Source organism: Mercurialis annua, linkage group LG5, assembly GCF_937616625.2.
Source record: "Mercurialis annua linkage group LG5, ddMerAnnu1.2, whole genome shotgun sequence".
Taxonomy (NCBI): domain Eukaryota; kingdom Viridiplantae; phylum Streptophyta; class Magnoliopsida; order Malpighiales; family Euphorbiaceae; genus Mercurialis; species Mercurialis annua.
In genome coordinates, this window is record NC_065574.1 from 49813362 (window position 1) to 49840717 (window position 27356).

General features: G+C 35.4%; 7 protein-coding genes across 8 annotated transcripts; 2 read left to right on the forward strand and 5 right to left on the reverse strand.

Moving 5' to 3' along the window:
- Positions 1-1757: 1757 nt before the first annotated feature.
- On the reverse strand, positions 1758-5069 carry LOC126681062 (non-functional NADPH-dependent codeinone reductase 2-like). Its single transcript, XM_050376437.2, has 4 exons — positions 4582-5069; positions 3972-4212; positions 2903-3082; positions 1758-2126 (listed from the first exon to the last, which is right to left on the reverse strand). The coding sequence occupies exons 1-4, from the start codon at positions 4899-4901 to the stop codon at positions 1902-1904; spliced, it is 966 nt and encodes a 321-aa protein (XP_050232394.1). The 5' UTR covers positions 4902-5069; the 3' UTR covers positions 1758-1901.
- A 1592-nt stretch (positions 5070-6661) lies between these two features.
- On the forward strand, positions 6662-7982 carry LOC126681064 (uncharacterized). Its single transcript, XM_050376440.2, has 3 exons — positions 6662-6881; positions 6970-7039; positions 7254-7982. The coding sequence occupies exons 2-3, from the start codon at positions 6982-6984 to the stop codon at positions 7853-7855; spliced, it is 660 nt and encodes a 219-aa protein (XP_050232397.1). The 5' UTR covers positions 6662-6881; positions 6970-6981; the 3' UTR covers positions 7856-7982.
- A 294-nt stretch (positions 7983-8276) lies between these two features.
- LOC126681063 (E3 ubiquitin-protein ligase SINA-like 10) lies at positions 8277-9258 on the reverse strand. The gene is made up of 2 exons (XM_050376439.1): positions 9200-9258; positions 8277-9105 (listed from the first exon to the last, which is right to left on the reverse strand). The coding sequence occupies exons 1-2, from the start codon at positions 9254-9256 to the stop codon at positions 8449-8451; spliced, it is 714 nt and encodes a 237-aa protein (XP_050232396.1). The 5' UTR covers positions 9257-9258; the 3' UTR covers positions 8277-8448.
- A 1216-nt stretch (positions 9259-10474) lies between these two features.
- Positions 10475-12061, reverse strand: LOC126681065 (uncharacterized). Of its 2 annotated transcripts, none has more exons than XM_050376442.2 (2): positions 11551-12061; positions 10475-11395 (listed from the first exon to the last, which is right to left on the reverse strand). In XM_050376442.2, exons 1-2 carry the CDS (start codon positions 11776-11778, stop codon positions 11030-11032), a joined length of 594 nt encoding a protein of 197 aa, XP_050232399.1. In that variant the 5' UTR covers positions 11779-12061; the 3' UTR covers positions 10475-11029. The 2 variants fall into 2 exon arrangements, with proteins under 2 accessions (XP_050232399.1, XP_050232398.1); XM_050376441.2 differs by having other exon boundaries at positions 10475-11443.
- On the forward strand, positions 12027-12812 carry LOC126682004 (uncharacterized protein At4g04775-like). The gene is made up of 2 exons (XM_050377559.1): positions 12027-12265; positions 12459-12812. The coding sequence occupies exons 1-2, from the start codon at positions 12116-12118 to the stop codon at positions 12810-12812; spliced, it is 504 nt and encodes a 167-aa protein (XP_050233516.1). The 5' UTR covers positions 12027-12115.
- A 177-nt stretch (positions 12813-12989) lies between these two features.
- Positions 12990-17549, reverse strand: LOC126682005 (uncharacterized). Its single transcript, XM_050377560.2, has 4 exons — positions 17450-17549; positions 14822-17195; positions 13576-14688; positions 12990-13488 (listed from the first exon to the last, which is right to left on the reverse strand). The coding sequence occupies exons 2-4, from the start codon at positions 16685-16687 to the stop codon at positions 13069-13071; spliced, it is 3399 nt and encodes a 1132-aa protein (XP_050233517.1). The 5' UTR covers positions 16688-17195; positions 17450-17549; the 3' UTR covers positions 12990-13068.
- Positions 17550-19138: 1589 nt separating this feature from the next.
- LOC126681061 (non-functional NADPH-dependent codeinone reductase 2-like) lies at positions 19139-22529 on the reverse strand. The gene is made up of 4 exons (XM_050376436.2): positions 22141-22529; positions 21728-21968; positions 20295-20474; positions 19139-19503 (listed from the first exon to the last, which is right to left on the reverse strand). The coding sequence occupies exons 1-4, from the start codon at positions 22458-22460 to the stop codon at positions 19279-19281; spliced, it is 966 nt and encodes a 321-aa protein (XP_050232393.1). The 5' UTR covers positions 22461-22529; the 3' UTR covers positions 19139-19278.
- Between the last annotated feature and the right edge of the window lie 4827 nt (positions 22530-27356).

Genomic DNA, 27356 nt, shown 5'->3' on the forward strand with positions numbered 1-27356 from the left:
CTCAGAGGTGCAAGGAAGCCTATTATCCACGCCGTCTTCAGGATAAAACACCCATTCAGAATTGATGCGATGATCACTGCATTGTGTATCACTGTTCGAAGTACAATCTCAAATATTGTTTAGGAATTCTTTTAACTCAGAAAAAATTATATGTTTTCTTTTAATTCAAAGAATACTCCAATTTTTTTTAACTCAAAAAACATTTTGATTTTCGGTGTATTTGCTAATTGATAAATCACTAACTGGAATCCGAGCTTCTATCAGCCTGCACACCACAAACAGAACAGAGGTCAGAAGGAACTCCGGTGGGGGTCACCGGACGTTCACTCCGACGCTCAAGTAAGTATTTCAAGTAGGGGAAGAAGAAGAAGAGAAAGAGTAATTCTAAGAATAGAGAAAAGAAGTTACCTAGGGTTTGTCCTTAAACCCTCTATTTATAGTTAGGGTTTAAGGACAAACCTGCCTTGCTGGCAGGCTGTGAGCCATGCGGTCCCAGAAATCAGTTATGCCGACGGGGCAGAATATCCTTGCGGGAGGCGCGGTTTGTTGGGTGTGTCAGAGGGAACATTCCTCATGTACCTGTCAGAAGATCTTCTGTGGTCTCAGGATCTGGTACATGAGCGTGTGCTTTTGGACAGGATCTCGGAGCCCGGTCGGGCCTTGAAGCCCGGATAACTTGGGGACCAAGTTATCATGTTTCTGGTATTTGAGAATATCCCGAAGCTCGGGTCGTTTGATCCGATCTTTCGGGCCTATAAACCCGGAGCTCGGATCGGGCCTGAGGCGAATATAACCCGGAACCCGGATAGAATCCTTGGTCCGACCTTATCAGCCCTGAATGTCTCGGATGATGTTCGGATGCCCATCGATCCGGTGACCCCCCAAGTCGTGTGATCTATGATTTTGAGAAGGTCGGACGTTGTCGTCAGGTCGGTGAAATGCTTGACTTAGCGATGTTCGTTACTGGCGAGGTTGCTTCGCCCCTACTAGATGTGCTGTGTTATCACTAATGAAAAGGAAATGTTTTATAAGAGGATAGGAAGGAAACAACTTAAAGAGCCATTAATACTAAATTTATTTGCATGGAAAATATAGCCATTGTTATATGAGTTTAGAAGAGTTAAGTGAGGTCGCGGGTTCGAACCGTACTCATATATGCAGCCGTTTAAAACTTGGGGCCAGAGTTTGTCTCCCGCAAGGGACCTACACGGCTCGAGTGGGGATTAGTCTGAATGTGGAAGGCTTAAAGGTGCCGTCTCATAGTTGAGACCTGTTCAGGAAACCTCATGGACCCTGTACTAAAAAAAAAAGAGTTACACAAATAAAAGATTAAACACTTTTTTTTTTAAATTCAACTAAAATCTCAACAATAATATTTATGTTAGTATCATTTACGGTGTAGATTAGCAGTAAGGAAGACACTAATTTGGAGATGATAAGAATTTAAAATTGGTAAAAAGCCAATTAGCATGTGTAGATTAGTGGTAAGAAAGACACAAGTTTGCAGATGATAACTATATAACATAAGTAGAGTTAAAAAACCAATGAGAACTTATCTGAAGTTTTTGACATGGGGATATAGATATTTGAATAGATAACATGTTTGAGTAAAATCTCGAGATCGTTTATAATAATTAATGTCGTTTTATGTGTTTCACACGTAACTCGTAGTATAATTTAAATATTAAATAATAATTAAAATAATAGTTAATTAAAAATAATAATATCTTATTTATAGAAAATATAAATATCAAATATTATCTTAAAATCACAATAAGAATGCATTTATAAGTAGACATTTTAACTATTGTTTGAAGGCTGTTTTAAAATTACACGATGAACTATTGAAAAAGCCTACACCAACCGCATAATTTTCCAATAAAATTTTCATTTCATAAGCGTTACACCTCTCCATCCCATAGCTCCAAGAGGGATTTATAGGGACCATTTTCTGAGACAAAATGATTTGTTGGACAGCTTCTTTGTTGTGGAATTTGGTCGATCTTTTGTAAATCTTCTGCATTCAGCTTCCATTCAAATATTTTGAGATTTTCTTTCATTCTTTCCTTATTAAAACTTTTTACGACCAAACTAACACCTTGCTCGTACACCCATCTCAGGCAAACCTTAATCACCATACATGAACAAACTAAATTAGACCAAGAATTAATCAAGACTAACTAATGGATTTTTAAAGAAAAAATATAATTATCTCAAGCTGATTAATTAATGTATACTACTACTACTACAAAATTTTCAGTTTAATAGCTGTTTAAAAATGATTTAAGGGTGTAAACAATTCAAATTTATTCGACTTTTTGAATCTATCCAAAAAAATTTAAAGAAAATAATTTATTATAATTTGGCCAATTTGTTGAAGTTCTATTCAATTTTTTAAAATCAACTCAATATTTTTAAAACTTAATTTATTTAAACCATATGACATCTCAATTGACCATTTTTTTTTTCGTTGAGATGTCATATGGTTTTAAAGCAGCCTGAACAAATATGATTGATGAGGCAAAACAAATTAACTACAATTATTGTAAGCAATGTAAATTTTGTATAAATATGATTGACGAGGCAAAACAAATGACATATTTAGGTTGAGTGTAAATCAGTGTTTTAAAATCAAACCGGTAGCCAAATTTGTTTGGCCATCGATTCCGGTTTAATCAATTCAACCGCCAATTTAATTTATTTATCAAAAAGTTTACTGACTGATTTGTTTGTCGCTATTTCCTCATTCAATTCAACCGTCGGTTTACCGGATCAACCACCAGTTTGATCTAATTTTTCTGGTTTAATCTAGTTCGATTAGATTTTTTTTAATGGACAACTGGCCGGTTTTCGATTCAATCAAGTAGTCCCCCGTCTTTAATTAGTGGTCTGAATTACGTACCTGGGGCAGTGTCTTGCCTCTAGCAGAGGCAATCTGATTGAGGACCTCAGATTCCATCACTTTGTTGGCACCCCAAGGGGTTCCTCTACCTCCTAATACAGAATAAGCTGTTATGTGAATACCCTTTTTCTCACAATATTTTCTTAATTTTTCCTGCTGCCATAAAGGATTTATCTCCACCTTTCATGAAACAATAACAAAGTAGTCAAATCACTATATGCCATTTTTTTTAAAACTAAAGATCAAGATACAATATATATTTAGGTTATTTCTATATAAAATTTCAACCTTTAGTGTTTTATGCGATTTAAATTTGGTATAGAAAGGAAATTTACTTTTCATTTTTCCGTATGAAAAAGTCTTAACTTTTCATTTTTTTGTCATTTTACAGCCCAAATGTCTTATCCGATGTCATTATATTCATTTGAAACAGCTAAAACAATATTGTTTTTTTTTTTGCAGAAAAACCGCCTAAAACGGCACTAGACTATATGATGAATTTTTTTAAAAGATTAGAGGGATGCTACGTTTTAAATTATATGTTTTAATCGCAAAAAACACAACATTTTTTATTCTATACAAATAATCCTATATATTCATCATGCCAAAAATATCATGTGGTCCTGATGGGGACATTTTATGTAGAAAAACCTTTTAGTCCGCATAATAAAATAAAGAAAAATAAGCTATATTAATTATATACTTATATAATTGAGAGAATTAACGGAGCTTTCTCATTAATTCTCAGCAAATAAAACATTAACCAAATCGGCTTACTTGCTCGTTCGCTAGAGCTATTCACGGACATGTTCGGACTATAGATAGATCAAACTCAAAACCTGACTCGAATTGGTCCAAAAACAAGGAACCATTTTTTATTTTGTTGGATTCCTTTTTTATTATAGAAAAAAGGTGCAAAAATAACTCAAACATCTTAAAAATTACCAAATATGACCATTCCGTTAATATTTTCGTTTAATGTTGTATATATTTTTGTGTTTTTTAGTACTAACGTTAGGGTCGTTATTTGAGATGAGTTATGCATGTAAACAAATAAAGATATACATACTTGATTGACGGCGGGCGGGATTCTTGCGGTGGAGAGTAACATCTCAATTTTCTTGCACGTAAAGTTACTAACTCCGATTGATTTTGTAAGGCCAAGAATTTGACCCTCTTCCATGTCCTTCCAAACAGCTTCCATATCCATTGCAACTATATCTTCTGGTTCAAAAGGGAACCCACATCCTGCTTTCAAACTCGCCGGAAAGTGAATCAGATATAAATCCAGATACTCCAATCCGAGATTTCTGCACCAAAATCGATTAAACTATATGAAAAATGATTAAATTTAACGAGTTATAACTTAAATGGTATAAAAGCCGGACAGTAAACTGCCATAGCCGTGAGTTCAATTTCTCCCGCAAGCGTTCTCCCCAATTATATATAGAAAAAATCCATCTGTTTGCATATAAATAATATATAATGTTAATATTAAATTATATTTCCTATCCAATATCTCAATATGTAAAGCAAATTTCTTTATATATAGGAAAAAAGTTATCTATTTTCTTTGATTGCAGAAATTGTCCGACGCATTTTGTGTCGGTTTTCCTGCGTTGTCGTTTCGAAAACATGTCGGAAACGTTGAAACCATCGATTTGAGTATAAAACATTACTCAAGAGTCTGTTGCAGTGCAGGAATAACAAGACCGGGGTAAGCGTCGCTGGGAAATAACTTTGAGGTGATAAATAACTCATCGCGTGATCGAATTAAACCGAGCTTCAAAGATTCAGCAATGGCGTCACCGAGAGGCTTCTCCGACTGGTACGCGGCAGCTGTGTCGAAGTGTCTATAGCCAGCTTCAATTGCATTAATAACCGATTCTTTCACTACTTCATATGATGAACCAAATGGAAAATCAGCTGTGCCAAACCCTAGAATTGGAATTTTTTGGCCACTTGATCCTATGGTTGCCTCTGGAATACTGATTGCCATCGTTTTTTTGGGACGAAGATGTAGTAAATTGGAGGACTTAATTGAACAAAAGATTTTCTATTTGTAGTACTAAGGAAATAGTACAAATTACTCTTGTTTATAATACACTCACGTCGCTCATAATGGATAGACTCACTTATGCTTTACTTTCTTCTTGTTCACATGTACAAAGTAGAGGGACCATCCCATTTTATATGGCCTTTATATCGCGGTGGATGGTTTTCTAGTTGTTTCTATTTTATTATTTTTAGATGCTTCTTAATTTCTCTTTGGCTAAATGTACATATTGAACCTTCACGTTTGGTTCGGTTTTAAATTTGGACCCTAATAAACTTTTTTTTCCGATGGAGGTACTTAACGTTATAAAAAAATTTCAAATCGGACCCTCCGAACCCAAAATAACACATGTCCATTAATGATTGACAAATGTGAACCATCAAACCTAATATGTCAGCGCTAAGTATGCCAGTCACTAACGGACACGTGGCATTTTAGGTTCGGAGGGTCCGATTTGAATTTTTTTTATAATATTAAGTACCTCCATCGAAAAAAAAGTTCATTAGGGTCTAAATTCAAAACCGAACCAAACGTGAGGGTCCAATTGTACATTTGGCCTTTCTCTTTAATAACAAAAATTAAAAAATACTAGATATTTGGAGAAATTTGAAAAGTAAGTCTGTGCTCTTTAACATTCTCCCTCAACAAATACTATCTTACTATGTTTCCTTTATAATGTTTAGAAATTTTTCTTTATCGCTACTCATAATTGGAGCATCGAGAATCCAGAATCTAATCATCATCATAATTGACAAGATAACCATTCACCGTGGTAAATGCTTGTTCTTCCATAGATTCGCTCTCCTTCCGCATTCCGATAATTCCATGGTGGCACGATGTTTAAAAATCCCAATTTTCTTTACATTTCCTTCAACTTTCTTGTACCAACAATCGCAAGCATAGTGACATTGTTTGCCATAAAAGTCGCATTGGTTATTTTTAAGCCCTTATTTTGTCCTCACCTTGATCATTATTGTCATGGCGGTGAGCTCCCTAATGATGGAAGTAAAGGAGCTAATCAGCTAGAAAGCACTTTGAAAACCAATTTATAAACACCATTAACCATCCTATTTAGTTTCTAGTCCTTCAAGTTTGAACAGCATGCAGTCTTCGTAACATGAATCATAAAAGAAGAATTGATTTCAAAAATGGAACTAAAAAAATCAGAGAATGACACAAGCTCTACGATAGGTAGTTAAAGCTGTAAATTTTCGGCTTCAAACTCAGAGAAAACAACTAGATCAGAGAAAACAACATCACCCAACTGAACTGAAGATCTGAAGCTATTTTTGTAATGAAGAGAAGTAAAACTCTCATAACGAAAGGAAGAGAGTTTACACTTGTCATAATCTTACAAGATCTTGAATTCTGATGAAACTTCCGATTAATGAGTAGATCGCTAGAATAATTCTAAGTTTCTAGTATGGTCACCGAAAGAATCCGGCTAATAATCATGGACGGTCCTCGACCTTTGCACTAAGCTTCCCTAAACCCCCTCACCTTTCAAAAGCTTCACTAAACCCCCTGACCTTTATGGCGGCGCCATTCACGGCCCTTCTGGAAAAAAAAACACAAAATCGCGGCGCCGCCAACGATTTAATCGTTTGCATGCGTTTTCCTCGCCACCTGTCGACCCACGTGACCTGTCCTCTGTCAGTGGCAACAGTTCCTCCCTCTGACATGTCGGTTGACTTTTCAAATTTTAAAATCAAAAAAAAAAATTAACCGCTCGGTAAATTTTCTCTCTCTTTCATCTTCTTTCTGACATACTCTTTCTTCTTCATTATATTTGTTTTTGAAATCAGTCTTTTTCTATTTCCCATCTCCTCTGACCTAGACGTTTGTCATCGTCGTTTGGTTGCTCTTCATTTTCTCTCGTTCTGTAGTTCGCCTGCGTTGCATTTCGAGGAAGAACAAATCCGGGTATGGAAAAAAATGGTTGATCAATTTTTATAAAGTTACTGTCATGTGCACACTTTTTTGGTATTGATATCTTTATATGGTAAAACAGGCTAAGAAGATAATGGGAAAAGAAAAGATCTTCTTCGGCAGTGATGACACGAAAGGGAAGAAACGGCCAGGTTCGAATTTTAATTTTAGTGTTTAGGGTAATTTTGTTGGTTTTTGGGTATGTGTTTTTGGGTACTTGAAATTGTGATTTTAGGTTTATTGTAAATTTTTAGGTTTATGGGTATGTTTTTTTGGGGAAGTTATTCTCAAGTTGGTTGTAAAATTTGTTGATTTGTTTTGCATAATGTCTGTGAATGAATGTCTCCATATTGTTTGTTTGAACAGCCCGTACTGTGGAAGTGGATTCTGAGATCCTGGAAATTGTTCTGCACTATGATGGAGAATTTGGAGAAGGTGGTTATTTGTGGGGCGACGTGTGTGCAAGATGTTTTGACATTTCCCAACTGTCACTGAATAGGCTTGATTTGTGGGCCAAAAAAATTGGAGTGAAGGGGCTGGTTATGTATTATTGGAGGCAGCCAGAGTTGGACTATCATCGAGGGATAAAACCTCTTGAACATGATAGAGATGTTGAGGAGATGGCAAGGGCTGCACTAAAAGAAGGTGTGGTTGATGTCTACGTTCGATATTTAACCTCTGATGATGTGCATAATTTGGTGCCTGAGAGTGGACCCAAGTTAGAATTGAAAGAAATTGAAGAAGATGGTCCATTTGAGCCAGTTGAAGATGGTCCAGTGGAGGCAGTTGAAGATGCCGCGGGAGTTGAAGAAGGTCCAGGTGATGAATTATTGTTGCTAGAGTGGTACGGCACTGAAGATGAGGGCCAAGTAGAAGCCTTGGAAGTGGAGATTGCTGCTGCTGAAGGCCCATCTGATGTGGCTGAAGGTCCAGAAGAAGGGTGCAGCAAAAAACAGAAGAACAAATAAAAACGAAAGAACAAATAAATGTAGCGTTGTTTTGTATTTCCGGATATTGTTGTTATTTTATTTTAAAACACTTATATGTTTTTTATATGTGCTATTTCATAATTTAGCATTGTTTATTATTTCCTGATATGTTGTTATTTTATTCAAAGACACTTATATGTTGGAAATTTTATAAATTTATTTTTAGAGAAATGAAATACGTATGGTTCATGCATGACCACTGTCTTTCATTCTTATACTTTTGTTCACATAAGGTCCCTGACTTTTTAAAATGGATTGAGTAGTGGACCCTGATATTTGTTACGCTGGACAAAAAAATATACATAAAACATATAGAACATACATTACTTACACTACTTACAGAACATGTAAAATATAATTTGTAAAGACATATAAACAAGCATAAAAGTAAGATTAATAATTGACTTCATTAAATATTCAAACATTTCAGAACGTTTAGAAAAAAATTACATTAACATCCATCTTCACCAAAATTAACCCTGAACAAGAACAAAAACAAGAACAAAAATATCCATCTTCACCAAAATTAACCAAAAAATACATAAACAAGACTACATAAACAGGTCATCCTCTTAAGCAAGCTCCGGTGCGCGATAAACACAAAACTCCATCTTGATCATACCGTCAGCAAAAAATTCGTGGTCACTATCAAGAAGGAACCCTGAAAAAGAACGATAGTAATTGCCGGTGCCTTGAATGTTCTGGGTAGTACTGTGAAACTTGTGACTTGAGTTGGCATTCACTTCAATTTCATAGGGGCAGCATCCAGCTTGTGACGGTGCAAGACAACAGATTGTAAGAATATTCCCATAAGAACACGTTGTGTTGTTCAGAACAAACACAATGTCTGTGTTTTCCTCTTGGAGAATAAAGAAATTATCATTCAGCCGAACAGAAACAGGGAATTTACGACCAAAAACAAACGGCTTCACAAAATCTTTATGCATCACTTTACAGTGAGCATAAATCATTTCAGAGGTTCCCTTAACATTGCAAACTTCAATGGGGCATGAGCACTCTATGAAAGAACAGAACTTTTCGTGGTTGCTCTTTTCGGGGTACCTCACAGTTGCTGGGCATCCATAATTCTTGAACGAGCAACAAACTCTCAAAGAGTCAGCAACATCTTCAAGAATCCGGTTCCTCATTCTTCTGATAGGCAGGGTGCAAGAATGGCACTTCTGAGTCTTCTCCGAGCATGAGTTGCATGTTGCATGCCCATTTTCACACTAAATTTAGTTACAGAAAAAATACAATTATTAAACAATACAATTACAGAAATAAATAACAGTAAACGGTAAAGATAAATAAATGGGTAAAAACCTGAATAATTGGAGTTGTTAAGGGTTCACAGCATATTGGGCAATCCATGAGTTCCATATTAAGTGAGGCTAATAATCACCGACGGTCCTCGACTTTTACCCTAACCTTCCGTAAACCCCCCAACCTTTCAAAAGCTTCCCTAAACCCCCCAACCTTTGTGGCGGCGCCATTCACGGCCCTTATAGACGAAATTACCCTTTTGGTTTTGGCGGCTGTCCTTTTTTTTGGAAAAAAATAAATAGTGGCGCCACATGTTAATTGACACGTCATTTAATGTCAAAACAAAATTGAAACACCCAAAATACCCCCTAAAAAATTAAACCAAATCAAATTTACTTAATCAAACCCAACCCACGGTCAATCCGCCCGCCAACCCGAACCACTCACCGCACCCGCCGCCGACCACCACCCGCCGCCCGCCGCTGACCCATTGGAATCTGCTCTTGGAGAGCAGATCTGAATCTGTTCTCCAAGAACAGATTCAGATCTGTTCTCCAAGAACAGATTTCAGATCTGTTCTTGGAGAACAGAGAACAGATTCAGATCTGTTCTCCAAGAACAGATGTGCAGAAGACGAGCAGCAGCTCGTCTTCTCAGAGAAGACGAGCTGCTGCTCGTCTTCTGAAAAACGGAGAAGACGAGCAGCAGCTCGTCTTCTCAGAGAAGACGAGCTGCTGCTCGTCTTCTGAAAAACGGAGAAGACGAGCTGCTGCTCGTCTTCTCAAAAACGGAGAAGACGAGCTGCTGCTCGTCTTCTCAAAAACGGAGAAGACGAGCTGCTGCTCGTCTTCCCAGGTTGGGAAGACGAGCAGCAGCTCGTCTTCCCCTGAGAAGACGAGAAAATCTTCTCAGATCTGAGAAGACGGTCGTCTTCTCAGGTGAGAAGACGACGAGCTTGGTCGTTTTCTCACCTGAGAAGATGACCGGAGGCGGGTTCGGTTGTGGCGGTTCGGTTTCAATAATTCAGTGGTTTGAATGGGTTGATTTGCTTTGATTTTTTATTTTTGTTTTAATTAAATTTTAATAGTTGTAAGGGTGTTTTGGGTTTTTCAATTTTTTTTAGATATTTTGCCACATGTCAGATGACACGTGGCGCCGTCTTTTTTTTTTTTTTTTAGAATTGTAGCCGCCAAAAAAAGACGGCGCTTAGGGGTATTTTCGTCCATAAGGACCGTGAATGAGCGCCGCCATAAAGGTTGGGGGGTTTAGGGAAGCTTTTGAAAGGTTGGGGGGTTTACGGAAGCTTAGAGCAAAGGTCGAGGACCGTCGGTGATTATTAGCCATTAAGTGAAGACACAACAATATTATCGGACATCTTCTGGTTTTTCTGAGAATAAGAACAATTTGTGTAATCTGAAATGGTTGAATCAGTTGCTGTGGTTGCCTATTTAAATAAGTTACCATCATGACTCTTCAATTTCTTTACATGCCCTTTGTGTTAGTGGTTGTGGTTAACGAAGAGGCTGCATTGGAACAATACAACTGATGGAACGGGTGTAATGAAAGGGTTTCTTGGAAAACCCATTGCTAATCTTTGCCATTAAGTTTTCATTTTTTTGGCGGTTTATTTCTCTGTGAAGTCTAATATAGCCCTTGACATTTCGACCAATTATGAAAGACAGCACCTGAACTTATATTTAATTATGAAAGACAGCACCTGCACTTAAATTATGTAATCAACGACAGTACTGTAATTTAAATTTTTGAATCACACAAAGTTTTCCCAACAAGCAAATTAAATGAGTTTAAGATAATACAAAAAATTATTGGAACGCAGTTTACTAACAACACTGCACAAACACAAGCCATTGTCACTTAATAGAAAATGCATCATTTTTTCTTCAAACAAGCAACGGATAAACTGCAACCGGCAACTGCAAATGCCACAAAAAAACCAAGCCTCATGATCTTGTTTTTCCTCTCCATGTCTGAGCACTTGACTTCCATCAGCTTGACGTGTTTCTTCAGAGTGTTTATCTCCATAAGTTGCAGACCACTATCCTGGATCATAAGCACATTTTCTTCGTGGTACATCTCAATGGACTCCTTCAATCCCTCGAAGGCCTCATTAAGTTGCTCCAGTTCGTCAGTTTTAGCCGCCACCTGAGTATGGGCATGAACTAGTTCCAGTAGAGCTTTGTTGCGTTCTTCAGTCATGCCATTAACCTCACTTTTCAAATTCCTGACCATCGTCATCTGATAGGCCATGTCGTTATCCACCCACGCAAAAAAATCGCATTGATTCTGTGTAGTGTAGGTCAAATGACAGTTAAATGGCAACAAATGAAGATTAAGTTTTAAAAAAATACTTACATTTCTCTTCGAAATGCCGTAAAATCTAAAATACTTACATTTCTCTTCGAACAGCCGTAAAATCTCCGTCCTGGATTTCGTTCGGTAGAGGAAATCTGCATACGGCATGGAATTCCACAGTCGCACACAACTTGTTTAGCTTGTCCTTCCATTGTCGTTGTGTCTTGGGAGTGGAGATCTATGGGAAGGCTGGTAAGAAAAAAAATGAGACGAGGGTTTTCAGAAAGGGGTTGAGTGTTCAGTTGAATAATGTGTTGCACCTTCATTTATGCAGGGTTCAGATTTGCTTTTCGTTGTCAGGTGTGACAGATGTCCCTTTTTTAATTACCAACGAACCTTTATTGTTTTAATTATCAAGATTAAGTACTTTAAGTGATAGTTCATTAAAAGTTGAAGTACCATGGTTGATCCTGAAATAAAAGAATGAGTACCGTGGACGATATTTAAAACATAGGATAAGTACCTTAGGTGATTATGTAAAAGGTTGACCTTATCGTTGCTAAAAAACAATAGACAAACATAAACTGTTATAAACTGTTATAGACGTGACACCTTTCCATTTGTGTCGATTTTAGGGTTCTTTCTTGTGTCGATCTCCTAATTATGGCCGAAGGATTTTCAGAAGAGGATTATGTAGATGGATTCCCTGTGTGCAATGTTCCTAAATGCAAATGCGGATTGGAGGCGAAGGTCATGGTGTGTTGGACTGAAAAGCATCCTGGGAGGCGATTCTTTCGATGTCCAAATGCTAAGGTTAGTTGTATGAAATTCTTCTTCTTGTGTAAAACGACAATTTTTTGGGTTTCTGATTTGGGTCATTTGGATATTAGGGTTTGTAAAACGGTAATTTTGGGGTTTCTGATTTGAGTCATTTGGATATTAGGGTTTTATTCAATGTGTTTGTATTTTTTATATGGCATTTTCTAAAGCCAACTGTTGTGTATAGATGCGGGTGAATCGATGCCCCTTCTTCATGTGGTATGACGAGGAATATGCTCCTCACCTGAAGCACATGTTGTATACTATGAAGAGATCAAATGGAGAGCTACAGAAAGAAGGGGAAAAGCTCAGAGGAGATGTATTCGAGCTGAAGCATTTGATTGACAGAGCAAGTATAATTGATGCAATTGAAGAGGAGGACGAGCTTCTTAAAGCTGCTAACAAAATTGAGGGGATGGAGCTGGAGCTAATAGACTTGTATGCTGCAAATAGGGGACTGCAGATGGAGATTAGAGAATTGAAGAATGAACTCACAGCTGCTCGGATTAGAGAAAATAATAGGGGAACTGAAGGCTTATAAATCATTTGTGAAACTTGTCTTATTGCCAGTGTACTTATTATCTTATGAACTTTTTAGAATGGTTGTTTGTAAGCTTATGTGCTTGTTGGAGAATGACTGTTTTAACCATATTATTATGTAATTGATCGTTTTATTATGTAACTCAACTTTTCTGGTGTTAATTTCGATTCTGAAGTCTTTAGTAGAGTACTTTTATATTAAGAATTTTCATGTCTGTACACTGATTCAAGAATTAATTACATAACATTCCTAAGTTTCATAACATTCCATTCCTAAAACAACCACAACATTGTGGCTCAAAACAATCAAAAGCATGGTTCAAAATACTGCCTATGTGCACCACAATAATAATTAGCAAAATAACTACCACTAATCCATGTTCCAGCACTACGTTTTTTTTGGATCTCTTCCTCAGGATGTTCATGTATCTAGAGGGAACATCTTTAGCTCTCCGCTTCCCTTTTCCTTTTTCAGCTTGCGTCGGGATAGGTTGGGACGGAGCTCCATCGTCAACACTGCTCCGTTGGCTGTTGAAGGCATTCTCTTCTGCATCACCTGGGTGGTTCTGGTCTGGTTGGCCTTGGTCAGCAAGCGGAGGTTCCACCGGAACTGCTTGATCCACAAATGGAAAGGTGTCACGTCTACTCGGTGACCTATGAACGACTTGACTTGTACCCTGCCATGGAAAGACACAGACCCAAAATAAAATTAAAGGAATAATAAACCAAAAAACTAAAAACAACAAAACCACACATTCACTTACATCCATCATCCAGCGGAGGGTGACTGGAGAGTCATGAAGCACAGGTTCTCGTTCAGCAGACTGACCACCAGGCTCTCTTTCAGCAGACTGACCACCAGGCACTCTTTCAGCTGACGGACCACCAACCTCATGAGTTGACTGACCCCCACTCCTCTTTAGGCAACCCCTCTTATTGTGTCCATATTGACCACATAAACTGCACGTCATTCTCATATTTCCTTTCCTTGGCAACTTTTCCCTACCTGCAGCGGCTTCCTTGGCTTTTTCAACCCTTTGTTTCTCTAGTTCCTCCGCCTCTTTTTTCCTGGCCGTTGGTATTCTGCCCCTCTTCTTCTTATGTACTGGGGATGGTGGGAGTATGATATTAGCCGGCTCAGGGTCTGTTTCCCACATGTCTGGCCCATTCATAGGGTTGATTACATAGCTGTATACCCTCTGATACGTAGCTACACTGTAGCAATCATCCACAAACTCTTCAGGCCGTTGATTATTTCCATATATGCATGGTGTAGCGTGCGAACATGGGATTCCACTAAGCTGCCACCTTCGACATGTGCATGTTCTGTTAGCCAAATCAACCACGAACTGGCCCCCTGGGCCCTCTACCTGCCACTGAGGGCTACCACCAGGATCTGCGGTGAACTTCCAACCATAATCAATGATTTTAGCAAGCTTCTTTCTGATCTTTGGGCATAGCTCACCCTCCATGTTTCCCCCAAACTTCTGCTTGTCATTAATCCTCTTCATAAGCTGCGTCCTTATCATTTCGAACATTGTCAACACTGGCTTCTCTCTTGCAGCAAGTATGTACTTGTTGAATGCTTCAGCCAGGTTGTTTAGGAGGATATCACACTTAACTTCCTCTTTGAACAGCGCTCTACACCAGTGTTTCCTGTCCCTCTCTTTGATCCATTTGTAGCCAGCGTCATGTTTGTCTTCCAGAGCTTTCATTGCTCTATCCATGGCTGCTTTGTATGTTGCTGTTCCAATGTTCCAGATGAAGGGCTTCATGTGTTGCGTGTGAAATGTGCTCCTGAAATTGGCCCACAAATGCCTCCAGCAAAATCGATGCTCTGAATATGGGAACAACTCCTTCACAGCATTCAACAAACCCTGCACAAGCGCACGAAATATAATCACCCATGCAATCAATAACACACCCTATAGTTTGTACATTATTCACCAAAGGACCCTGATCTTAATGTAAAAAATCTAATACAGCACATTAATCAAGATAGGATTGTACCTTTTGTTTATCGGACATGAAAACAGCGGCATTCGTAAGGTGCAGATCAACTGATAGTAGCCCAATAAACCACATCCAGGTCTCCGTGTTCTCCGTTTTAAGCCAGGCATATGCTAAGGGGTACATACAGTCGTTTGGATCAATCCCTGTTGCAGAAAGAAGTTGACCCCCGTATTTACCCTTCAACCAGCACCCATCCAGACAGACAATCTGTCTCATCCCATTCACGAAGGCCTGCTTCAACCCATCAAAACATACATACATTCCCTGGAACTTCCCCCTTGCTTCTTTAAACTCCACCGTGCTGCCTGGGTTGGTTCTCAAAACCTCCCTCTTATAGTCATACAGCTTCTCATATTGCCGGTCTTCATCACCCTCCAATTTGTCCAATGCTGCCCTTCTTGCTCTTCTTGCCCGCTGAATGCTTATTGATTGTTTTAGGTCCGTCTGAATCTTCTTCACAAACACTTCAGACTTATATTCAGGATCGTTTCTAAATTCTTCTAAGTACTTGTCGGCGAGGACTGCACTAGTCAGGTGGAAGTTTTTGCTCACTTTAGGACATGTATGGCGCAGATCAAGGGTCTTCACTCGGAATGTGTTGTCATTGGGATCTTTGAGGTGCAGCTTTGAGGCAAACACGTAGAACTTACATTTGCTCTTTGAGTAGCACTTTGCCCTCACCCTTGTTATCTCATTTACAGGGAAGTGCAGTTGGTACCTGTGGTGTATCCCCCACTCACGGCAGGCCTTCTTAAACTGCTCCCTGTCAGTGAACAACATCCCAATAGAGAAAGTTGGACCCTCATGGTCGTGGTCTTCATCAAACACATTAAAATCCTCCCCCCCCTCTTCTTCTGAATCTGAAATAGATCTATTACCATCAGACTCTACGTACTCTGAATCACCACCCACAGTGTCCTGGTGAATTGTTCTGTCAACACCACCAGACTCAAATTGGGCTTTACCTTTGGGTCTCCCACCAGCCCTGTTCTGCGAAGCACCAATATTCTCTTCGTTCTCTTCATCCTGTTCATTCTCTTCATTCTCTTCATTCTCTTCAGGCAACTGACCGTTTGACCTCAACTCGGTAGTCAAATCTTCATCACCATCCAAGATGTCATAATCAGGATCCACAATGTACTCATCTAGATCATCATCCCAATCTTCAACTTCAACCCATTCATGTGAATGATGAAGCTCTTCTTCAGTGGGCATTGGTGGCTGGTCTTCACTTTGCCTTTGCGGTAGTTCCCTGTTCTGGTCCTCAAATAAACCCTCAAAAGGGGGCTGATGTTGGGTCTGGAAGAAATTGTCGAAGTCCACATCTTGAGTTTGTTGAGTAGGACCCTTATCATGCAGCCCCTCTACCTCATCCATGTGCGGCCCATCGTCAGCCCCCAAATCCTGAGCTTCCTCATGTGGCCCCTGAATTGGAACTTCTTCCTCTTGTGGCCCATGCTGTTCACTAGCCCCAGCCTCAACCCCATTCACTTGCCAATCTTCAGCAGCCCCAGCCTCAGCCTCAGCCAAATCCATAGCCACATCCATAGCCTCAGCCTCAGCCCCATCCATAGCCTCAGCCTCAGCCCCATCCATAGCCCCAGCCTCAGCTTCAGCCCCATCCACAGCCCCAGCCTCAGCCCCATTAAGTTGGCAATCTTCAGCAGCCCCATCCCCCTTATCATGGCAATCTTCATCAGCCATCTGAACGCTTGCCTCTTCATTTGCCCGCTCACCAGCAACCTCATCATTCCCAGTGTCAGTTTGTCCCAAAAAATCTGCCCCTTCATTCCCCTGAGCCTGCGTATTTCCCTGGACCATAGAAGCCCCTTCACTTACATATTCACTTACATATGGACTCATCCATGACCCCCCACTTTCTGAAGGACCTTCACCAACAGCCTTGGTACCCAGTGGTTTACTCCCACCAGCCTTGGTAGCCAATGGTTTACCCCTTACTTTTTTCACGGGAGTGGGATACACATAAGCTCTTTGGGATTTGGTATCTCCTCAATTACAACATGTGGGGGCGAGGGGGGCGGAGGGACTAAAGCCTCAATGTCTTTAACGGTCAGTTTCCTAACATAGACATCCACTTCTCCATCCCTCTTCCCAGCACTTGCCATTTCCATAACATCATCGTCGTGATTTATCGGTCTAATCCAATCATGAAATTCCTTGTCTTTTTCTTTCCAGTAATAATCAACTAAGCCCTCAACTTTTTCTCTTTTCATCCATCTATCTAATTTCTTCATAGTCATACCAGACACAGAATAAACGCCGGTGGACACTTCCCCATCATGGTAACCCCATTCCCCCAATGCCCCATTAATGTGAAGGTTGATTTGAAAAAATTCAAAACCTGGTGACACTGCAAACAGACAAATATTTAAACACACCAACAACCATCAAGCAACACAAAAATAATAGTAAATGCCAACCAACAGAAACGTGAAAACAATAAACAACTCGTACAAAGATTAAACAAATCAAACCAACTAGTGGTCCTACAGCAGTAAACAAACATAAAGCAACTTGTAGTCCTATGTCCAAAAGCGGCTAATAAATCAAAGCATAGAATAACAAACATTTACAGAAACCAAAGTACTATGTGGTCCTACATACCTTCCACCACTTCGTCACTATCGCTCTCATCCATTAAACCCCATCCAGCAGTTCCAGGTGGTCCCGTTCGTTCTCTTTCCTATGATTTTCCTTTACCTTTCTTTCTCATTTTTGTAATTCTTTCACTATAAAAACCTGTGACACAGAGAGCGTAAATACACCACGTTAATCAAACCCTAAACCACATGAACCAGATAACAAGAGTAAAAATCAATCTTTCTCACTCTAAATTTATGTTTTGTTCCTTCGTTATTTTTTCTTCTTCACAATGCAAAAATACAGAAAGCACGGAAGATGAACAGGCAATCGACGAGACAATGGCGGTGTGAAAATGAGAGTTTCAGAAGAAAAAAGGGAAGAGAATGAGTTTCAGAAGAAAAAAGGGAAGAGAAGAGAAGGATGAAAGAGTATGTCAGAAAGAAGATGAAAGAGAGATAAAAGTTACCGAGCGGTTAATTTTTTTTTTTTGATTTTAAAATTTGAAAAGTCAACCGGCATGTCAGAGAGAGGGACTGTTGCAACTGACAGAGGACAGGTCACGTGGGTCGACAGGTTGCGAGGAAAACGCATGCAAACGATTAAATCGTTGGCGGCGCCGCGATTTTGTGTTTTTTTTTTTTCAGAAGGGCCATGAATGGCGCCGCCATAAAGGTCAGGGGATTTAGTGAAGCTTTTGAAAGGTGAGGGGGTTTAGGGAAGCTTAGTGCAAAGGTCGAGGACCGTCCATGATTATTAGCCAAAGAATCCATGTCCCAGACTTGATCAAGTTACAAAGTTCCTGAAACTTCACTAACAAACACCCATTAAAAAACCGAGCTGATTATGATTTCAAGAGTTATAAATAAATGTTGAAAACTCTGAGTGTTCCCACCAAGAATTATGAGATTTGAAAGGCCGAGGTCCCCAATCATATAACATCTTTGAGATGAGAAAAAGAGGAACATGATCAGATTAGAATCGGAGAAGGGCAAACATAATTGAATTCAGCCGATAAGTAAAGACACTGGTAGAAATAAAGCATATATCTAGCTTCAATTTTGAGAAACTATTCTTCCAGGTAAAAATCAGCCATGGAGAGGAGATTCAAATAAATTTGAAGCCGAAATGAAGTTAGAGAAAGCACGCATTGAACTAGAAAATCCATCCCCTCTTTGCCGAGAACCATAGGATGAACGAGATAACCTCGCCAATTCGGTTTTCAACAAGCATGGCGCAATTTTCTCATCCCATGTAATTATAAGCACTCCTGAGATTCTAATCCAAACATAATGTTTATGTGAGGAGAAAGTCGTATTCCATGGTTTAATACTATCGAATTAAAAGTAAATTCTTGAAATTCTCTTTGTCCAATGAATTGGAAAGCCAATCAATAAAAAACCATCTCCCAGGAATGACAACGAATTAAAACTAATATATGAAATAATACTAACTGTAGCAATCAACAACAGAGTCTTTGGATAACTTTTTCAATATTTTGATTTAGTTTTTCAGTCAATAATCAACGACACACTCTTTGGATAACTTTCTCAAAATATATCAAAAAACTAAATCCCTTTTTCATACGATTTCTCTTCCTTGCTATTATTAATTTTTTTCATGAATTTCATATTTTACAAAAGCCTTTTGCAAGTACAAAAAGCTATAAATTTTCAAAATTTACAAAGTAAGATACTCTTTGAGAATATGAAATTAGGATACAAAATAGTTTTTTCAAATGCTAATTAAAGTTGGTTTTAAACACACATCAACACTCTCATGTAATAAAAATTACAATACAATTGTTTCTTTTGACTATATAATTTTTCAATAAAATTGATATTACACAAATATTAAATCTCTCCATCCCAAAGGTCGAACAAGGTCTTATATGGGCCTTTTTCTGTAACAAATAAATTTGCAGGATTACCTCTCTCTTGAGGAATTTGATCAATCTTCTGCAAATCTTCTTCATTCAGCTTCCACTCATATATCTTCAAATTTTCTTTCATTCTTTTCTTATTGAAACTTTTGACTACTAAACTTACACCTTGCTCGAACACCCATCTTAGACAAACCTTAATAACCATATGAGACATGTTCTAAATTAGTCATATAATTAACTGTTGCTAATGAATGAATGTTTAACAAATAAAAAAACTCAAGAGTAATAAGGCCTTTTTTATTTTAATTTTTTGATACATAGGAAAAACTCCTATATCAGCTGTTGATAGGGGTGTCAAAATGGGTTCGCGGATCGTGTTCGTATCGTGTCGAACCACTCTATTAACACGATTAGGGTCAACACGAACACGACCCATTTAACTAATCGTGTCAAAATTGTCAACCCTAACACGACACGAATTTTAAACGAGTGACACGACACGACACGATTAAGACGTTAAGATAAATGGGTAACACGATTAACACAATTACATGGCTAACACGACACGACTACCACGACCCACTTAACATTTAAGAATTTTTTTAAACTATATAAATATAATTTTAACCTCAAATTTATCAATTAATATTCAAATTGTAAAATTTTCATATAATTAATTTTATTTTAAATATTAATATAATTAATTTAGTAATTTTATTTTTTATTTTTATAATTATAACTATTTTATTTTTATATTATTATAAATAATAATATTTGTAAACGGGTTATGTGGGTTAGATGGGTTTGCGAGTCAACCCGTGACACGACCCATTTATTTCGTGTCATAAACGGGTTGACACGTTTTCAACACGAACCCGTTAACCCTCAATCCTGATTCGCCAAATTTACGGGTTAGGCGAATCATGTTATCGTGTCATGACCCATTTTGCCACCCCTAGCTGTTGATGATGGTGAATCATGTACCTGAGACAATGTCTTTCCTCTAGCGTTGGCAATCTCTTTTAAAATCTCAGATTCCATCACTTTATTGGTACCCCAAGGGGTTCCTTTGCCTCCTAATACAGAATAGGCTGTTATGTGGATTCCCTTTTCCTCACAATATTTCCTCAATTTTTTCTGCTGCCATAAAGGATTTATCTCCACCTTCCACGAAACAACAACAAATTAATCTAATTACTATGTTCCATTTATTATTTTTAAATAAAAATCAATATAAAATATACTAAATGAATTTATCAAAAAAAAATATACTAAATGAAATTACAAGTTTTTTCTTTTTGGTGAAGGAAATAACTTGTGGGAGTAATTGAAGTCACGACCTTAATAGAATATTATCCAAATTTGAGATATAATTATTGGTAGAAACATATTTAGTCCGCATAATAAGTAATGTAAATTAATTACAACATATCAATTTCAGGGAAATTCTAACCAAGACCTGGACATATCAACAAACTCGAGTTACTAACCTGCTCGGGTTCTAAATAGATCAAACTCAAAACTAGTTTGAATTGGTCTGAAACCCGGAGAATCGGTTTTTTTATTTTTGTCGGAATTGTAACCGTCAGCTTTGGATTCAATCCAAAGTTTTTTTGAATTTTTTTTATATATTCTATTAAATATACAAAATTAATTATCATTTTTTAAAATATATATTAGCCATACATTAATTCTTTTTTTGCTAATATATGATTATGCTACTATATATATAGAATTAGTTACTAAATTTGTTTTTTTATAGGCTTATTATTTTTTAAATTCAAAACTTTACATGTTTTATCATTTATGACTAAACTTTTAATTTTTATAATTATTTCCAATTTGAATTTTTTTTTTATAATTGTAATAAAAAATTTGAGTTTCATTTTTTAAATACAAACGTTTGCACCAAATCTTAAGAAAAAATTTAGCTTCTAAAGTTAATTTAAACTAAAAATTGAAAGGTTTGAATTTAAAAAATAAAATAAAAATTTTGGTTTTAATTGCAAGAACTTTTGTAAATTGGACACAGTTGTAAAATTAAAATATTTATTCGTATTTGATAAAAAAATATGAAAATTTGTATTGAAAAAATGGTTTTTTGTATATCACCATAAATGTGTCATTTCTTTTATATTTGTGTATGATTTGCCCTGCCATAAATACAAGATAACTTACTAAAATTTGCCATTCCTTTTACATGATGGACAAAAATCAATCCCATCACTTATAATTTATGAATTTAAAATTAATGAATCATTTATTCAAAATTTTATATTAGTTTTAAAATGATTTTAAAAATTTTAATTTTAGAAATTAATTTTTTTACTTTTATTTTTATTTTTCGATCCGGCTGGAGCTGGAACCGTGATTCATCTGTGTCATGATCATATTCTAAAACAAAAATGTATACGTACTTGATTGACGGCGGGCGGAATTCTTGCGGTGGCAAGTAACGTCTCAATTTTCTTGCACGTAAAGTTGCTTAGTCCGATTGATTTTGTAAGGCCAAGAATTTGACATTCTTCCATGTCCTTCCAAACAGCTTCAATGTCCATTTCAACAATATCTTCTGGCTCAAACGGAAGCTCACAATCTGCCTTCAAACTCACCGGAAAGTGAATCAGATACAAATCCAGATACTCCGATCCAAGATTTCTGCACCAAAAATTAACCAACAATTAATTCCATATCTTAAAAAATGAAAAACGGTGAAAAAAGATAATTTTAAATATAAATTTAACGTGTTTCAGAAGTGTTTTCGGACACACAACATAACGAGTCAACAAGTTTTCGTGCAAAACATATAAATTACTAATAGATTAATTACTCGAGAGTCTGCTGTAGCGCAGGGAGAACAAGCCCAGAGTGAGCGCTTCTGGGAAATAACTTCGAGGTGATAAATAACTCATCGCGTGATCGAATTAAACCGAGCTTCAAAGATTCGGCTATGGCATCACCGAGAGGCTTCTCCGACTCATACAGGGAAGCTGTGTCGAAGTGTCTATAGCCAGCTTCAATTGCATTAATTACAGATTCTTTCACTGCTTCATAGGATGAGCCAAATGGAAAATCAGCTGTGCCAAACCCTATAATTGGAATTTTTTGCCCACTTGACCCTATGGTTGCCCCTGGAATACTGTTCTCCATTGCTAGGGCTAAAGTACAATTTTTTACAAAACAGCAAAATAAGAAGCAACTGCCAGCTACATTAATGCTGCAGTACATGATAATATTTATATTTTTTTTTTATACATGATAATATTTATATTTTATATGGCCAAATGATATTATATCCAACTGACGAGGGTTCGTCCAAGCGGTAAGAAATTTAATATCGCTTAAGTAAGGTCTCAGATTCGAATCTTGTGAATGCAGAAAATTTCCGCTGACAGACTCACCCACCATGCTATGTACGCAACGCGGGTCGAATCCGGATTAGTCAGGGCGAACCCTGCAAAACGGATGGGCAAAAAAAAAGATATTATATCCATAACTATATAACAATCATTTTTAACAATTTGACCCGTTATTTTTATGAGTTTTGATTAGTATATTGAGAAAATAAATAAAGAAGACGAAAAAATAAAAAAAAAAGATTATTTTCCAAATACCTGTTTTTGCCAAAATATTTACAGTATTTTGGCCTATCTTTTCCTTATTTCTTACGCTACCTATTTTTCTAACTTATTTATAAAAGTACACACTATATATATAAAACTTATCTCATTTTAGGTTAAATTTTTACATAACCACTTTTTTCTCTCTCTTCTCTCTCAAAGTTCTCTCTTCTTTTCTTTTCTTTTCTTTTTTTGTTTGTTTGATTTTCAGTTTGTCTCCTCCGGTTACTTTTCCGTTCGTCTACTTCCGATGAATTTCTCGTCGTTTCCGGTCATTTTTTCATTCGTCTTTTCCGTTCGTGCTAGTCCATTCGTCTCTTCCTTTCGCGCTATGGATTTCTCGACTCGTTTTCAGATTTGTATACTATTTTAGATTTTTTTGTAATGATTTGAACATTTTGTAAATAGATTATTGTAGATCTATAATTTTTTATTTATAATTGTTCTGTTATTCATATAAATATTTATTTTGTCTTTCTCTTATTTCAGTATATCTATGTTTTTTTGGTGTATTTCTACCGATTTTTAGTATATCTATGATGCATTTACAATGTTTATGGTATATATGCAGTGTTTATGATGTATTTACAGTGTTTTCATGGTATAATAAAAACAATACAAAATGTTATAAATACACTATAAATACAGATATACACACTAATCTTACACTATAAATCACCATAAAAACACTATATATACACTATTTTTAAACTATAAAAAATAAAAAAAATCCAGGAAAAAATCTATAAAAATAAATAAATTATTAAAAATTGAAAATAGGTCGGTGCAATCTGTCGGTTCGGTCGATCGAACCGAAAAAATCAAAAATCAAAATTGAAAATCGAAAAAGATATTTGTGAAATTAAAAAAAAGATATTTTTCGTAAATAAAAAACATCAGAAAAGAAAAGTCAAAACTTGAAAGGTAAAAGTATAAATAAATTACCGAAACATATATTTCAGGAAATTACCACAATAGAAAAACGCTTAAATTTTTGTAACTTTTTATTATATTTAATCCATAGATAAAAAAGATTATAATATTTTAAGTAATTATCTATTTACTTCTTTTCAAAATATATATTTGATTGTTAAAATACTTTTATTATTATAGAAAATATTATAAAAATTTATCTAAATATGAATTAGTTTATCATAAAAATAATATAAAATATAAAATATAAAATTATTTTTATTAATTATACTTTTCATCATTTTTAAAGTATTTTATTAATTTGATTCTAGTTATAAATAATTAAAAACTACTTGTTTATTTACAAACATGATTAATATTTCTGGTGGCTATGTTAGTTATTTTATGTTTTTGTATTTTCTTCTCAAAACCTGGATTATATATATCGTTTCTATTTTAGACAAAAGCGATGCAGAGAGAGTTGACATCAATTTCTTTAACTATGGTTTAAATTTTTAGCTTTTGTTTATCTTATGCGCTTGGTTACCAAATTCTGTCCACATTATTAATTTAATGGATTTTACGAAGATACAGATCAGCTCATGACATCTATTATGTCAACAGCTACAAGATAAATACATACGAAACCGCCCAAAATATTTGTATAGTTTAGCTGTATGTATAAAATAATTTACGGAGGGTTAATTTCTTTTATTAAAATTAAACTTAAAACGCATATAAGGACTTGGCCTAATGGTCAGATCCTTATAATTACACCCCTAGGTTAGGGGTTCGAATCTCTTTCGCTCAGGCCGTGGTTTATTTGTTTTAACTTTAAAAAATGCATACTAACTTTCGTTAATCTCCACTAACAACTAACCCTAAAATAGATTTATTTCTGATAAAAAAAAACTTAAAACTACTCTTCTTTTCCTCATACTTTATGTTAGGATATAGAGAAATTAAATAAAATCATTATATACGTATATCTTGATTCCATAAATTTAATTGATAATAACTAATGTTGTTAAAATTGGACCGGACCGGTCAATCAGACCGGATTAATTGGAAACCGGTTACTTTTCAGTCCGATTAAATGTAAAAATCCTAAATGTTGAAAAGCCGATAGAAAACCGGATCAAACCAATAAAACCCGGTCAATTATGAAAACCAGCCAAATGCGGTTTTTGGTTATAAAGGGAAAAAAATAACAGATTTTAAAGTCATTTTGAATTTGGGACCCACATTGACTATTTATATAGCAATTAAAATGAAAAAAAGGCAAAGTAATCAACATCTTTTTATATCATCGACATATGTGCTTTTGAAAAACTCACAGTGGATATTTTCTATGCACATGTACGGTCAATTCTCTAATAATTAATATAAATAATAGATCAAAATTTATTAATTATTAAAATTATTAATTTATTAAATTTATATATATAAAATTATAAAAATTATAAAATATATTTTAAAACATCTACATTTATAGACTTAATATTAATATTATATTATAAAAAATCCGAACTAAATACACTTAACAATCACTTAATCTAAAAGAAATAATTTAATATTCAGTTTGAAAAATATTAATTTAATATTGAACTAAAAAATAATTATTAAAAAACTATATTCATGAAATAAAATAATTTTTAATATTTTTTTATATTAGAGATCGATGCTTCACTTGTTTTTATTTGTTCATCTAATAACTTTCCATGAAAGTTTTCTAAACGAAAAAGAAAGTCGTAATTTGATAATATTTCAGCTTCCACCTTATGAATTAAGGTTAGTGTTATTCTAAATAAATCATCAATTGTTATGGATTAAGCAAAGCCACAATTAAATCTCATGCATTATAGTAACATTGTTTGTCCCCATTGAATAGATGAAATGAAAGGCTTGCACGCCAAGGGAAATTTTTCATCATTTTGAAATGACATATTATGCTTTTTCTCTCACATTTTAATTTTCATAGCAAAATGGAATTAAATTTCAAAGATAAAAAAAAAAAAGAGAAAGCGGGGTTTTTGCCAATCATTTGGATTCTCTTAAAAACATAAGACCAAATCTCATTAGTGGATTGTGATGTAAGGGTTTGGCCCCTTGGCGTGCCACTCGCCACTATTTCTTCTTTCTTTCTCTTCACTTTCATTTTCCATTTTTCTTTACAATATTTTTTTTTTACTTTTTTGTGGGAGTTGATTTTTGGCCTTTTTTAGGCTAAAAATCACCTCCCACCTTTAAATTTTTTATCAAACAATAAATAAATAGTTTTTATTTTATTTTTTCAAATTTTATTTTTTTCAATTTATTTTTATTTATCGACTCTATATCTAAATAATTTTTTTTTTTGCAAAATGTACGAAATTATAGATTGTCTGATGGTGATCTGAACAAATGGATCGTTTAAGCCAAATATATTTTGACTTAAACCAATAGGACTTTGAAACATCATCTAAGAGTCTTTAAAGACTTGTTCTAATCTCTTGACCTTGGTTAGAACAATTATTGTGAACATTTAAAACTCTCAACAATTCAAATACTACTCTCAAATTCATTGTGCAGCAATTTTTTTAACATTGATTGCTTGTTGTTTTAATTTGTTAGAGTATTTATTATCTTCTTTGTGAGTTATTGATTAAACTTTGTAAAAATTAATTAATTGTAAGTTAGGAATTTAACTGTGGAAAAATTTAAAGTTGAGTGTTTAGCTTTAAAACACCATTTGTAACTTGTAATCAAGTTTACATCTAGTGAAAATCTGAATCATTGATTGAATAGTGGATGTAGGATGAAATTTAATGTGAACTACTCTAAAATTATTTTGTGTTCTTCTTTAAACCCTAACTTCATCCATTTTCATTTTAAATAAATTTTTAATTTTTCTATTAAACCTAATTCACTCTCTTCTTAGTGATTTCAAACTCTATGTAAAATTTCACTCTCGTTAGTAGAGGTAAAACATAAAAAGAAGCTATAATAATAATATTTTTTAATTTTATATAAAATAAATGGAACATATGGAGTAATATTTTTTGGTTTTTGAATAAATATATATGGAAAATTGAATTTAAGTTAAAATTGTTAAGATAATAAAATAGTATAGTATTAATACTAGCAATAAAAAAGAAATATGGTAAAAATATTGTTTAGAATAAAGATAGGTTTTGCGGTGGATAATGATTTAATCCAACACTTATATTAAAATATAACTAATTTTTGAGTAAAAAGTCAACACGGTCCCTAAATTTATATTTCTGGATCAAATAAATATATTTTTTAAATCAGTTAGATATGAAATTAGTGTTTTTGAGGTCAAATAGATCACTTGAGTCAATTTTTTCAAAATTGCATTTTGGAATCAAATAAATCTGCATTTGAGGTGTAATATTTTGAGGTTAGCTGACCTAAATTAAGAGAGTTTGGAGGCCTAATTAACCAATAAAATTGAAAATAATTTATTTGACCTCAAAAGCACAAATTTTAGATCTAATTGACTTAAAAGGTT